The sequence below is a fragment of the Furipterus horrens genome, unplaced genomic scaffold, assembly GCF_987537825.1.
Source record: "Furipterus horrens unplaced genomic scaffold, mFurHor1.1.pri manual_scaffold_7, whole genome shotgun sequence".
NCBI classification, from domain to species: Eukaryota; Metazoa; Chordata; class Mammalia; order Chiroptera; family Furipteridae; genus Furipterus; species Furipterus horrens.
In genome coordinates this window covers 129,785,111-129,797,774 of record NW_028327177.1, presented here as the reverse complement: position 1 = coordinate 129,797,774, position 12,664 = coordinate 129,785,111, and the positions used below count along the sequence as shown (strand labels likewise).

General features: G+C 41.2%; 1 protein-coding gene across 3 annotated transcripts in view; it reads left to right on the top strand.

Moving 5' to 3' along the window:
* Positions 1–12,664, top strand: part of OSBPL10 (oxysterol binding protein like 10) — a 258,565-nt gene that overhangs the window by 82,626 nt on the left and 163,275 nt on the right. For all 3 annotated transcript variants that reach the window (XR_016512427.1, XM_090284422.1, XM_090284423.1), the window contains exons 2-3: positions 718–893; positions 3,830–3,909. Coding sequence is in view for 2 of the 3 variants with exons in the window: in XM_090284422.1 (XP_090140548.1) it covers positions 718–893; positions 3,830–3,909 (256 nt within the window). In the remaining variant the exon portion in view is untranslated. The remainder of the gene's footprint in view (positions 1–717; positions 894–3,829; positions 3,910–12,664) is intronic.

Below are 12,664 nucleotides of genomic sequence, written 5' to 3'. Positions count from 1 at the left end.
TGAGGGTATCCAGAGGCCAGATACTTGGCTACTAAGATTTATTTGAGTAATTTAGGTGGCTTGTGGTTGCTCCCCTTTTTTTAAACCCTAGATGTGAAGCTCTAATGGCATTGCCCCCTCCCAGAGTGGAGGAAATTCTCACTCCTTTGTATGAAAAATGATACCTAGAATGGCCCCCTGGAGTGTGCCCAGGTGCTTGTATAAGCACTTCCAGTTCCCTGACAAGTGACCCCAAGGAACTGGGATCCTCGCGGTACCCCTGCTGCTGGTTGGAAGTTCAAGGCCCAGCTTACAGCCACCAGGGTGTAAAAGGGCCTCGCCTAGACGCTTAACGAGTTCCAGCTGATCCTGTGAGGTCACCTGGAGCCTGTTAACAGCCTGTGTCCTGATGCACCTGCTGTTCTGAGGTTTGCCGTGGTATCCGTGGGCACCAGGCGAAGTGATGGGCATTGCACCAAATCCTGGATGGACCTGGCTCTTTCCTGCAGTGCCCGCCACAGGCTCCATTCTGACTTAGGAGTCAAATGCTCTCTCCCGATTCCGGGGCTGATCTCTGAGGGCAGGGCTGATCTCCTAGGGCACCTGGAGGGGACCTTTGGTTTCCAGCTTTTTGGATTTGGAGCTTTGATGTCAATTTAAGGATCCCGTTCCTTTTCTTCTTTGCTGAGAGCAATGGGCTGGAGGAGAAAAGTGATGCGTTGTGATTTCTCTGCACAGGTACTTCGTGCTGGACTTTGAGGCTGGCATCCTGCAGTATTTTGTGAATGAGCAGAGCAAGCACCAGAAGCCTCGAGGAGCCCTGTCTTTATCTGGAGCCATCGTGTCCCTGAGTGACGAAGCACCCCACATGCTGGTGGTGTATTCTGCTAATGGAGAGATGTATAAACTGAGAGGTACGGTCTTCTGCTGCTAACTTTTCGGACAGGCCTCGTGGGCTACATGATTCTTTGTTACCATGGTGATGGCACTGGGTTTTTTGATTTAAAGAAAAAATCATCTTTAACACTTGGCTGTGTTTGACGACTTTGTGGTAATAGACAGTTGCTGCCTCTTTTACCCCCAGGGTGGGAGATGGCCTGACAATTAGGAATTGCGTGTCCTAATTGAGGAATTAAGGACAAAGGGAAGGTGAGTGATTGCAAAGCCAGCTGAGTCGTAGGACGCGGGCAGATATTTCATATTAGCTCAGTGTATGTTTTCTTATAGTATGAATCTGCACTACAGTGCCCCGTGGGCACTTCGGGCTTTAAGGACAAAACAAGCCTTTTAAGGGCCATCACACCTTCTCCCAAAGTTTCTCTAAAACCATCTCTTAGTAAAGGGCCCCTTATACTTCATTTAATCTGTTGTGAGCCTGGTGAGAAACCAGCTGGTGTTAATTTCCTGTTGTATGCTTCCTCCCTTTCTCTTGGCTTCTTGAAAACTGCTGTGTGCTCAGCGTCCTGATCAGTGAGCATGACTGGAGAGAGTCCAGCATTGGGCCATCACTATAGGTTCTGCCTGCCCCTCCCCCAAGCCACATGCATCCCACGGGGTTCTCAGGAATGCCAGATTTGACTGTAGCAGTATAATTGGATTGCTAGATCATTCTTCCAGCATTCTCTTACAGTTGCCTTGCCAGAAATATGGTCAGTTTTCTTCTAACAAAACAAAAGCAAGTGAAAATCCAAAACTACACACAAACACAAAATCAGTGTTATTTATTAAGGTCTGGGGAAAAGTTGTATGTACAAAATATTAGGAGGTAGTTGGTAATTGCGCATTCTTATGACATTTTTCTTTGCCCAAGTAAAGGCTAAGTACAAAGAAAAGACCTCTTATTATTTCTCCTTGACCCCAGGAACTGACCAGGACAGGTTGCCTCTGCAAAGCCTGACCGGGGGCCCTGATTCTTCACCTCTTGGTCCATTTCAGTGCTCTACCTCCAAGCTTTACTCCCAAGTGATGGAATAAGCTAATGTTTCTGTATTATCTATATAGAAATCATATTTCAGAATCCATAGAACAATCCAGAAGCCTATGAAATAAAAATGGCTGTAGCTGAAGAAGAAAGTTTTTCAGTTTTTGGGAAATGGGCTAAAATTCATGTTCTTTTTGAGGTTCATGCAGTGTGCTTTCCAGCTGCTAGATTTATATGGTCTTTGGTTTTGTTTTGCTGTTCGTTGCTTAATAAATTGTTAGAGCAGAAATAATAGCAGGGGGAAGACTTAATGTCACTTCTTCCCTCCCCCTGCCTGCAGTTTGTAAAATGACACAAACTCGTATAAAAGAGAAAAATCCAACCAAGTTGACAATTGCGCCATCCCATTTTGCCTTTGAGTTATTATTCTCTGCGTTATTAAACCCCAGGTTTTTTTTTTTTTTTTAAGGGTAGTTTTAGTAACAAATATAGAAGTTTTATCATCTGCATGAAATTATCACGAAGGCTAAATTAACTTAAATTTAGCAGCTCCAGAAAAGACAGGATAAATTTCTGCATATCTATGGCTGGTTCTTGGCCCCTCCCACGGTGATCTGGGTGGCTGCTTCATTTCACATTTCACCTCCACAGAGCGTTGAATCTTGATGTCATTAGATGCACAGCTTTGGGGAATGTTTTTAGTGCTGAGCCTCGTGACAGTACTGTCACAAACGGCAATTAATTCTTCATATTTCTTTAGAAACAAAGTTTTTTGTAAAATCCTTTTCTTTGGAAGTTCAGTTCACACTGGTCTGCAACTCTAGCTCTCTTCACCTGCAAGATCAAGCTGAAGGTGGGTTTTATTGACACATGACACTAAGGCCTGTTTTTGTAAACAGTTACATCTAGGTGAATGTTCTGTTTCCTGCATAGTCAACATTTGTGCAGTTAATATTAAAATATTTATGTAGTTAATCGTTCACTTAAATTGAAGATTTAAACCCTGGCTGGTGTGGCTCAGTGGATTGAGTGCTGGCCTGCAAACCAAAGTGTTGCTGGTTCGATTCCCAGTCAGGGCACATGCCTGGGTTGCGGTCAGGTCCCCAGTTGGGGGCGTGCGAGAGGCAACCACACATTGATGTTCCTCTCCCCCTCTTTCCCCTTCCCTTCCCCTCTCTCTAAAACTAAATTTAAAAATTCTTAAAAAAAATTTGAAGATTTAAATTTTATTAGAACATGTTATATACCCATAATATTTAAAGGAAATAATTTTATGTGCTTGAGAGAGGGGGTGTAGATGAAAGGTTATCACGATGATGCAGTTGACTTGTACTTGAATGTTTCCTTGGGGGAAACTTGAGGATCTCCAAGGCAGCATTTGGTTCCTTGTTCTGTCCAATCCTCATACGAATCCTTGAGAGCACATATTAAAATGGTAATTCAACTGAATGCTTATTTTGTAAATGCTAATAACTCCACAGTACAACCCTGGTAGATAACAAAAAGGCCCTGAAAAGCTGTACTTTGATCCTCCTATTAGCCACATGTGGCAGAGGCATTTAAAAATAATCATGTTTTTCCTTCTGTGCTGCCTTTTTAAAGAAGCAGAAATGACTTTTTCAGAGAAGGTTAAAAAAATGACAAAATTGTTCTTATAACAGGTATTTCAGAATACATTTTTAATGTGGCTTAAGAGGGAATTTTCTGTTGCGATTTAGTGTAATTTTCTTTTTCCTTTTTCCTTTTTTTTTTTTTTGCGTAAGTACAGGCTACTTGAGAATATTGAGATCTGTATTTGCTTTTCCTTCCTTCCCCCTCGACCCCTCCTCACTCCCTTCACTCCCGCCCCCCCATCTCCTTAGGTGGGTGTAGAAATAGGTTGGATGTGTTTTGGAACATTCCCTGTAAGTGTTTCTTTCTCTATTTTAGCTGCTGATGCCAAAGAGAGACAATTCTGGGTGACTCAGCTACGCGCTTGTGCCAAATATCACATGGAAACGAATTCTAAGGTGAGTGACCACCGGGAAGCAAGGAGGCATTCCAGTAACTTGGGTGGCTACCCTTCAGCCCAAGTGTCTGTTTCTTTGGGGAAGCTGTTTTTCATGTTATTTTTAAAAGTTATACACCATAGTGGAATTCACACTTGCCCTGCTACATTAACATTTGAAGCCAAGAGAAGAGTGGTAGCATTTGCTTGTGGGTAGAATGAAGAGGCATGCGGGGACTTTCCTGGAACTGATTCTGCAAAGACACTTCTATTGCTTCCTGTGTTGTCAATTTGGGCAGCTGCTTAATTGGCCTGTTGAGAAGCTTGTATGGATGATTTCATTGTGTGGAGCCAGAGTAGTCAGATTTACTGTTCAGGAAGGCTCGGTGTTGTCACTGATCCTTAAATAAAACCTAGACAACGCCCCTCCCCGCCTCCCCCCATTGATTTAGTACTCAGCCGGGAGCTTCTGCATTCTAAGTGTGTAAAAATGTTCCTGGGTAATTTGACATCCAGGTATGAATTATTTTCTCCTCAGGATTCGGGATGAGATCTCGGATCAAATGTGAGGGAGATAGGAGGTTGGCATTTTCATGGATTATTCAGAGGATTTCCAGTCATTAAAATACAGGAAATCACTGCAAAATGAATTTATTCATGGCAATACATATTAATTTTAATGTTCAAAGGCCTATCCCTTTTATGCCATTAGTTCAAATTTACTTAGTATACCTAATTGCAGTCTTTTCCCATATTCCATGCTTCATCTAGAAAGAGCCACACTTGAAATTTCTGATGATTCCGTTTCCTGTAACCCTCCTGCTGTCTTGCTCTGGGCCCTGGGAAATGTCTTGCTTAGTTCAGACCTCCCTGTTCTGCCTCCAAATACAGCCTGAAATGATTTCTTCACAGGATTTTGTTCATTTTTTTCTTTCTAGAGACATTTTCCTTGATTTGCTTGCTCCAGCTGCTCTCAGCCTCATGCCCCTCTTGACTTGGCCCAGGTAGAATCTGGGGAATCATAGGACCCTACTTCTAAAGCTTTTTTTTGCCCTCTGACTTCCTTTATTTTCTAGGAATTATAGTAGGACTTCTGGAAAAATATTTCATCAATATGTTATAAATATGTAGGCAGGGCAATTAAATTTTTTTATATGTATCTTTTTACCTTCTATAGAACAGGAAGGGATAAAATAAGAATATCTCTTCACCATTGCCGTGTATGATCTTTAGAGATAATTGCTCTTAACTGGTCTGCTATGTCATTCAAGTAAATAAAGGCATGTGTTAGTGTGTTGTGTGTATATATCTATCTGTATCTATATCTACATCTGTTTTTTAATACAAATGGGATCATATGTATACTGTCCCCCCACTCACCTATTAATATATTTTGGAAATTTTTTCCCTGTTAGACATATGGATCTCTATTTCACTCACTTTGGCTATCAGTGCTTTAAGTACTCCACTGATAGACATTTGGGGTTTTTTTGTTGTTTTTATGCATAATGCTATAATAAACATCTTTTTGTATCTCTAAGTGGTGTGTGTGTGTGTGTGTGTGTGTGTGTGTGTGTGTGTGTGAATTTATGCCAGTGGAATTGTTGGGTCATAAAATGTCTTCTAAATTTTTATAGATATTGCTAAATTATCTTATAAAAAAGTTGTCCTAGTTTGCACTGCCATCAATTTTGTGTCTCCCCCACAGCTGTGGCTCTTACTAACATTGACTTTTTGATAATCTCATAGGTAAAAAATGGATCCCCCATTATTTTCATTTTCAATTCCAAAATCATGACTGGGGCTGGGTATGTTTTCATACCGCCTATATTTCTTTTATGTGGACTACCAGTTTGTATTTTTTCACCCACTTTTCTGTTGAGTTCATCTTTTTGTTCTTGATTTGCAGTAGCTGCATATGTATTAAGTATATTTGTCCTTCGACTGTCATTTGGACTGTAGATACTTTCTCCTAGTAGGTCATTTGTATTTTGACTTTGATTACATATTTTTGATATGCAGACTATTTCGATTTTTATGGGCAAAGTTATTTTCATTTTTGGCCTTTGGTTTTGCATTGTGTAGAAAGGGGTTTCTCTGTTCAGCATTCTTCCAGTGAATTTATATTGGGTTGGCCAAAAAGTTCGTTTGGTTTTTTTTTGTACAGTGGCTCTAGTGGTGCTTAGTTGTCTTGAACTTCATTTGAAACAATTTTGTTAGAGTGTGTTGTGACAGCTGTTGTATCAGCATGCATTAAAAAAAATCCTTATCAAAACTGGTGAATTTTTGTGCAGCCATTTAATATCTTTGGCATACTATGTTTCATTATTTCAAGAAAGGTAAAAATGCAACTGAAACACAAAAAAAGATTTGTGCAGTATATGGAGAAGGTGCTGTGACTGATCGAACATGTCAAAAGTGGTTTGCAAAGTTTCTTGGTACTATTGACATTCTGGCCAAAAAGTTCTTTGCTGTGGGGCTGCCTTACACATTGGACAGCATCCCTGGCCTCTACCCACTAGAAACCAATAGTGAGAGACAGCCAACATACTCAAAGTATCCAAATCAATGAAGATATTGGTGAAAATGAAAAATGTGTCTTTTATTTTATCAAAAAAATAGTTTATCACGTTTAAATCATTGATTCATCTGAAGTTTATATTGGGTGTCAAAATTCAGGTGGGGGAAACCAATTTTAGTTCATTGTTGTTTTGATGAATCACTGGAGACAAGGAAAACAAAGATATGATCCTAACAGTAGTAAGAAGTAGGGGAATTTAAAAAAAGAGGAGAATTTGAACATTCTCTGGAGGAGAATTTGATTTTCTGATACATTCTCTGGGTAGGTTCCAGAATATGATTAACCTATGAATATTAGACCCAAAATAAATATTATAATAATTTAGCTGTTCTCCTTCTTGGAGAATTGGAGGTATGATTGCTGCCACCACTCATAGCATAGTTACTGTGATCAGTTAGGGAATAAGACTTTTAAAATTGTGAACAGACCTTGTTATTCAGCAGAAGCATTCTGAAGCTGAAGGCTGCTTAGGCAGAAATTAGTACTGAAAATGAAGTTAGGCTTAAAAGTGAATATAAACTTAATCTCCAGTTAACTGTAGGATGGCTGCGTACTTGGCATCATGGTTATTGGAAATTTATGCGAAGCCTTCTCTTCACTGTGTTTCTCTTAATTCTGTCAGCAGGGCAGACCTCTCTGCAGTAGATTGGAGTGACTATTCTGCCTACAGCTACTTGAAATTTCACCTTATAAAAACTTGAGAAGGTGCTATCATTCAAACTCCCTCCAGTGAGAATTGCGGGATAACTAGATTCATAGAACTCCGGAGCCGCAAAAGGCTTTTGCAAATGATTGTCCTGTCTGATGTTCTGAAACCCGGACCTGGTCTCGGTTGGTTCCTGAGGAGGTGTTCACTGGTCCAGAAGTGAAATGAGAAAAACGAGCAGGGAATTGTTTCCAGAGACACCTTTATTCTTTATAAAGGGCTGCTTTTTATTCAGAAGTTACATTGCTTTGCTTTGCTTTGGGAAAGTTAAAATATTCTTATTGTAGAAGATGGTAGAGTATTGATTGATTGCCTTAAAAAACAATTCAGGTTTATTGAGGTATAATTTACATCAAGTAAAATTCACCTCTTTTAAGTGTAAAATTCATTCCTTTTAACTGTAATGGTTGAGTTTTTGGACAAATTATACAGTTGTGTTTGTCACCACCGCCACAATGAGAACCTTGCCACCCCCAGAAGTTCCCTCTTTACCCTGTTGTGGTTGGTCCCCCGTCTTCCTCTTCAGCTTTTCATAACTGCTGATCCATTTTATGTGTATAGTTTTGCTTTTTCTAGAATGTTCTGTAAATGGAATTATAGAGACTTTTACATCAGATTTCTTTTATTTAGCGTAATACTTCTGAGGTTTAGCCATGTGGTTGTGTGAATCAGTCATTAACTGTCTTTTTAATTTTAGCTCTTTTAGTGTGTCGTGCTTCTTGTCCTGTACATATTCTTTTCAGAAATCAAAAGTGATTCCCAATGCTCACATGAAGTCTCAGATGAAAAATATTATTTCTAGATTAATTTCCAGATTAAAAAAAAATTACTGGCTTTTGAAATCGAAAGGTCTTGCTACCTAGTCCAGGCCCCGTTGGTTTATACACAAGGAAGCTCCTACCAGGAGGATTGTGGAGCCTAGACTTGAACGCAGATCTCCTGTTTCCTGCTCTTACCTCACTAATGTCAGTTAGGGCTGCCATGTTCTTCCCTTTGTGTGCGATGGGTCCCTTTAGGACAGTTTCTGTGCCTGGATAGGCAGAAATGGCCAAAAGACATCACAGAGGTTCATCTTGTGGGCTCTGGTGTTATTTGAAGCATGGTTGTGAGGGTGTGAGGCTGGTCTGCTAAGGAGACTAGAAAACCAGCTTTCTCTGAAAACACAAGCAACAAGGAAACAGCCTGCTTTTCATGCAGTATTACAAATGAAGCAGCGTAGAGCGATGCATTGACCGGGGAAGTGTTAAGAGAGCTGTCAGGAACTTTTCTCCTGAGAATTTACTTGTGTACAACTTTGAAAGTATCAAAAGTTCAGGAGTGGGTGTCTTGTTTTTATCAAGTAGGTGGTGTTACGAAACTCCTAGGATAGGGAACAGCGGCGTTCTGGGAACTGCAGTAAGCACTGAGGATGGGAAACGAACTGGCCTGTTGGAAGAGGTAATGATAATTAATCCCTTTTATGTGAGTGGCCCTCACTCATGATTGTGCTACTCACAGTGGTCCTGTGTCGTAGGTTGTATTATCTCCAGTTTTACAAATTAGAAAACGAAACTTGAGTGATGGGCTCATCTCCCATCCTAGTTTCTTGGCAGGAGCTGGTTAGAAGGTTCATGATGGTACTGCTCACCCCCGACCCATGACTCCTTATTTAATAACATGGAGGGAACAGCTCTGGAATGGGGCACCTGTACACTTATCAAGGGGACCCTGCTCCAGTCTTTTAAATAGGGTCTCATTCCCAAATGTTCTCTAGTGAACATTTGTGATATACACTTACACAAATTGAATGTTTTTGGCAGGTCCCTCAAAAACTTTGAATTTCAAACATGAGTATATCCATGTTTCAATTCATGACATTCTGGTTTAGAAGAAATATTGTAGGGTGCAGAGTGAGAAGACCTATATTTAAACCCCTGCTTTGCCAGGTATGTGAACATACCTGCTCAGTTTCCCTTTATTCTTTCTGATTGTCATCATCTTAAAAAAATTACTTTATTGAATTTAGAGAGAGAGAGAACCATCGACTTTTTGTTCACTTATTTAGGCACTCCTGGTTGATTTTGTACGTGCCCTGACGAGAGATTGAACTCGCAGCCTTGGCATATCAGGATGATGCTCTAATCAACTGAGCTACCTGGCCAGGCGTCTTTCCTCACCTTTGAAATGGTGACATCTATCTCCTACAAATTGTCATATGTCTTGCTCGAGCAGGACAATGCAGGAGGAAACCAGTTGCTGCCGTGAAGCACTCGGAGGAGTGAGGTGCTGAGTAGCACATTTCAGTGAGGCTGCCGCGTGGAAGTCCAGCCTCTCAGCCACCCTCGGAGGGGAACAAGTGTGCTTTTTAATCCGTTTGTGGTTATGAGTCTGTTTTCAGATAAACTCTGTTATTTTCAAATGGCTACATCAGAGAACTCGGGATCATTTCAAAATCAACAGAAGCCAATATTTGGGGAGTCAGAGAAACTCATGAATAATGCTACTTTCAAATTAATTTTGACCGGTGTGAAAAGTGGGATAATGAGAATGGTCAAGTAATTAGAAAGCACTTAAAGGACATCAAATTTTGAAGATTTTAGCTTGATTGACTTTGATCTAACTAATGAAGAGAATTTTAAAAGACTAAACCTGATAGAAACTTACTGTATTTTCAATATTTCTTTGATTTTATTTTTTTCTCATCTAGACTTGGAAGTTCACTAATGTGCTCTGATGCTAATTGGGCATTAGTGCCTTGTCCCTAGATTTTCAGCCCTGAAGGATAAAGTGTGACACGTGGTCATGATGATCACTTCCCCTCAGAGACTTTCATCCATTCATTACACATGGTGAGATGGGGTGTGGATGGGGCCCAGGACTTCCCTTATTGGCTCAGCTGCCTTTCTGACTGGCACCTCCATCCCCACCACAAACATACTCATATTATTAATTCACTGGGGACAGCTTGTGAAGGCGTTGCTTTTCCCCCCACAATGGAAATAGCATTATTTGTGACTATTACCTGTATATACTATGAAACATCCAGAGGATAGGAAACTATAAAGAAGGGAAAAACTCACCCCAGAGACCTAATCTCTGATGATATCATTTGATGTACATTTTTCCAGACACTTCAGCTGTGTGGACAAATAGAAAGAGATCACAGGTCTCCATTCAGAGGTCCAGTTCTTCCACTTCCAGTGTTTTTTCTTTCCATGTATATGCACAGAGATCATACTCATTTGTTTTCATGGGTAGTTTACTTCTCCGTAAGGATGGACTATACGACCGGGCTTTGGCCACAGGTCTATTTTCTGTGTTAGGGTGGTTTTATCTTTAAAATGAGTGTGTGGATGTGTATGTATGGCCTGCTTCTTAGAACATTTCTGGAATCTCCTTTGTGTTTTGTCTTCCAGCCCTTTCTCATCCCTCATTCCTTGTCCTGCTCTTGTTTAAATGTAGGTGGAAGTTGAGGATATAAAGGGACATTATTATTGGTGATATACTCATCTAATAATGTGGAAAATGTACTTTCCCCCCCATCTGTGGGGAAATTAAGGAAATGTAGGTATTTGGGGCACTTGAAGTAGTTTATAATATTCATTGTACTTGAAAGTCTTTCTCTGGGGTCTTGGACCCCAGGCCTGACACCATCCTTGCATTTACTACTTTGGGTTCCAGTGACCTGGTTCCCTGTCTGACTCCTGCACTTGACCATGTGCTGTCTGAGAGCAAACACTACATCCACTTAGGAAGACCCTAGGTCCCAAGGACTCGTTGACTGTGTAAAGCATTTGAAGACATTGTGGCTAGATCACCTTGGTGTGTGGTTAGGGCTCCTTGTCCTTGTCAGGTAATTCTAAATTAAAATGTAAATGTCAGGGTACAGTCTTATGCAGATTTGATCATGGAAGAATATGCTTGTCTAATATAGGAATTTAAATTCATTAAATCTTGGGAGGTCTTGAATGAGCAGTGATCGCTGCTAAATTTCAGGGAGTGTGTGTATAAATATTCATGATGGAAGCTGCCCACATCACTAGTATTTTTCTTTTTTTCCCACACCCGCAGAATGATAGTTGGCATACTAATTAATTCATGTCAGACTGTCTCCTCCATGGTGGCTGGATGTGGACGGCACCAAGAGTAGAGGGAAGCTCTTTTCCTCTTCTTATAGCCTTGGGGAAGCTAATGCCCGGTATGGATCTGCTCATGTTTCTACAACCTCCCTGTGACAGCTGACACCTGTGATATAAGTAGTCCCCAACTCACATCCTCTGCTTTGCCATGATATCTAGTACTCCGCAGTGATGTAGGGTTCAGGTAGGGCATGAGAAGGGAGGCCGAAGAGTAATGGGCTGACCCAGCAAACCGGCTCTGTGTTTGCTCTGGCCTGGTGGGAGAGTGTGCTCTGTGGGTGCCATCTGTCCGAGGGCTGCGTGCTGCTGAGTGCACAGAAATGGGTGCATCGAGAGGCCTGACTAGTGACCCTGCCCCTGATAGCGAGGTTGCCAGATACAGACAGCCCTGACTGGGGACATTCCACACTTCTTTTATTTGGGGACGCATGGAGGAGGTGTGAATTGCTTCTGAGGAATTATGAAGAGGGGCATGGGTGCAGAATTCTGACTGGGTGTTGAATTAAATCTACAGCCAAGTGTGAAGAGTGAGGAGATTTGAAACTACTCTTTCATTGTCTCCTCCCCTCCCTCACAACCCCCATCATCTCCTGGTGGTGAAAGACTACAACTTTTCAGACTTTCTGCTGCCCTGGGGTCTGAGCCAGAGGGCGATGGAGAAGTGCTTTGATATCTTGGTTTGGAAGCCTCACAACAGGAAGCACCTGCTTGCTGAGACTCACCCAGGACATCTGTAGAATCTGAAACCACTTGGTTACAAAGGACTTCAGATGTCATGTAGTCCAACATCCCAGCCCCACCTCATCCCACTATTTACATAAAAATGCATACCAGTGGACTTACTCTACTAATAATGAAATATGGATTGATTCTCCTCAAAGCAATAACCAATTTTATCACCTAGACAGGGCATTGCTGTTAACTCATTGACTGAATGCTGAGAACTTTGGTGGTAATCTGACAAATGATATTGAATACCTCTCTCATATGATTAAATGAATTTGAGGCCTCTCACAACAATCTCGAAGAACTTAGAGGGAATAGAATGATTAAAAAGTGGGAAGGGATTCCAAACTCGTTTTGTACCCCTTGTCTAAAAGCAGTAGATGTAAGGAACAGGATGTGGTTGGTTCTAACATTGTGTGGTCCAATCTGGAGGCCTGTAGCCACATGAGGCAATTTAAATTTAAGTTAACTGAAATTAAAATGTAAACTTCAGCTTCTCCACCTCACTTAGCTACATGTTCAGTGCTCAGTGGCCACGTTTGGCTGATGGCTGCAGTATTGGACAGCTCAGGTACAGAACATTAATGTCAGCACAGGAAGTTCTGCTGGACAGTGCTGAGAAAGCTTCATTTACTACTTTATGGTT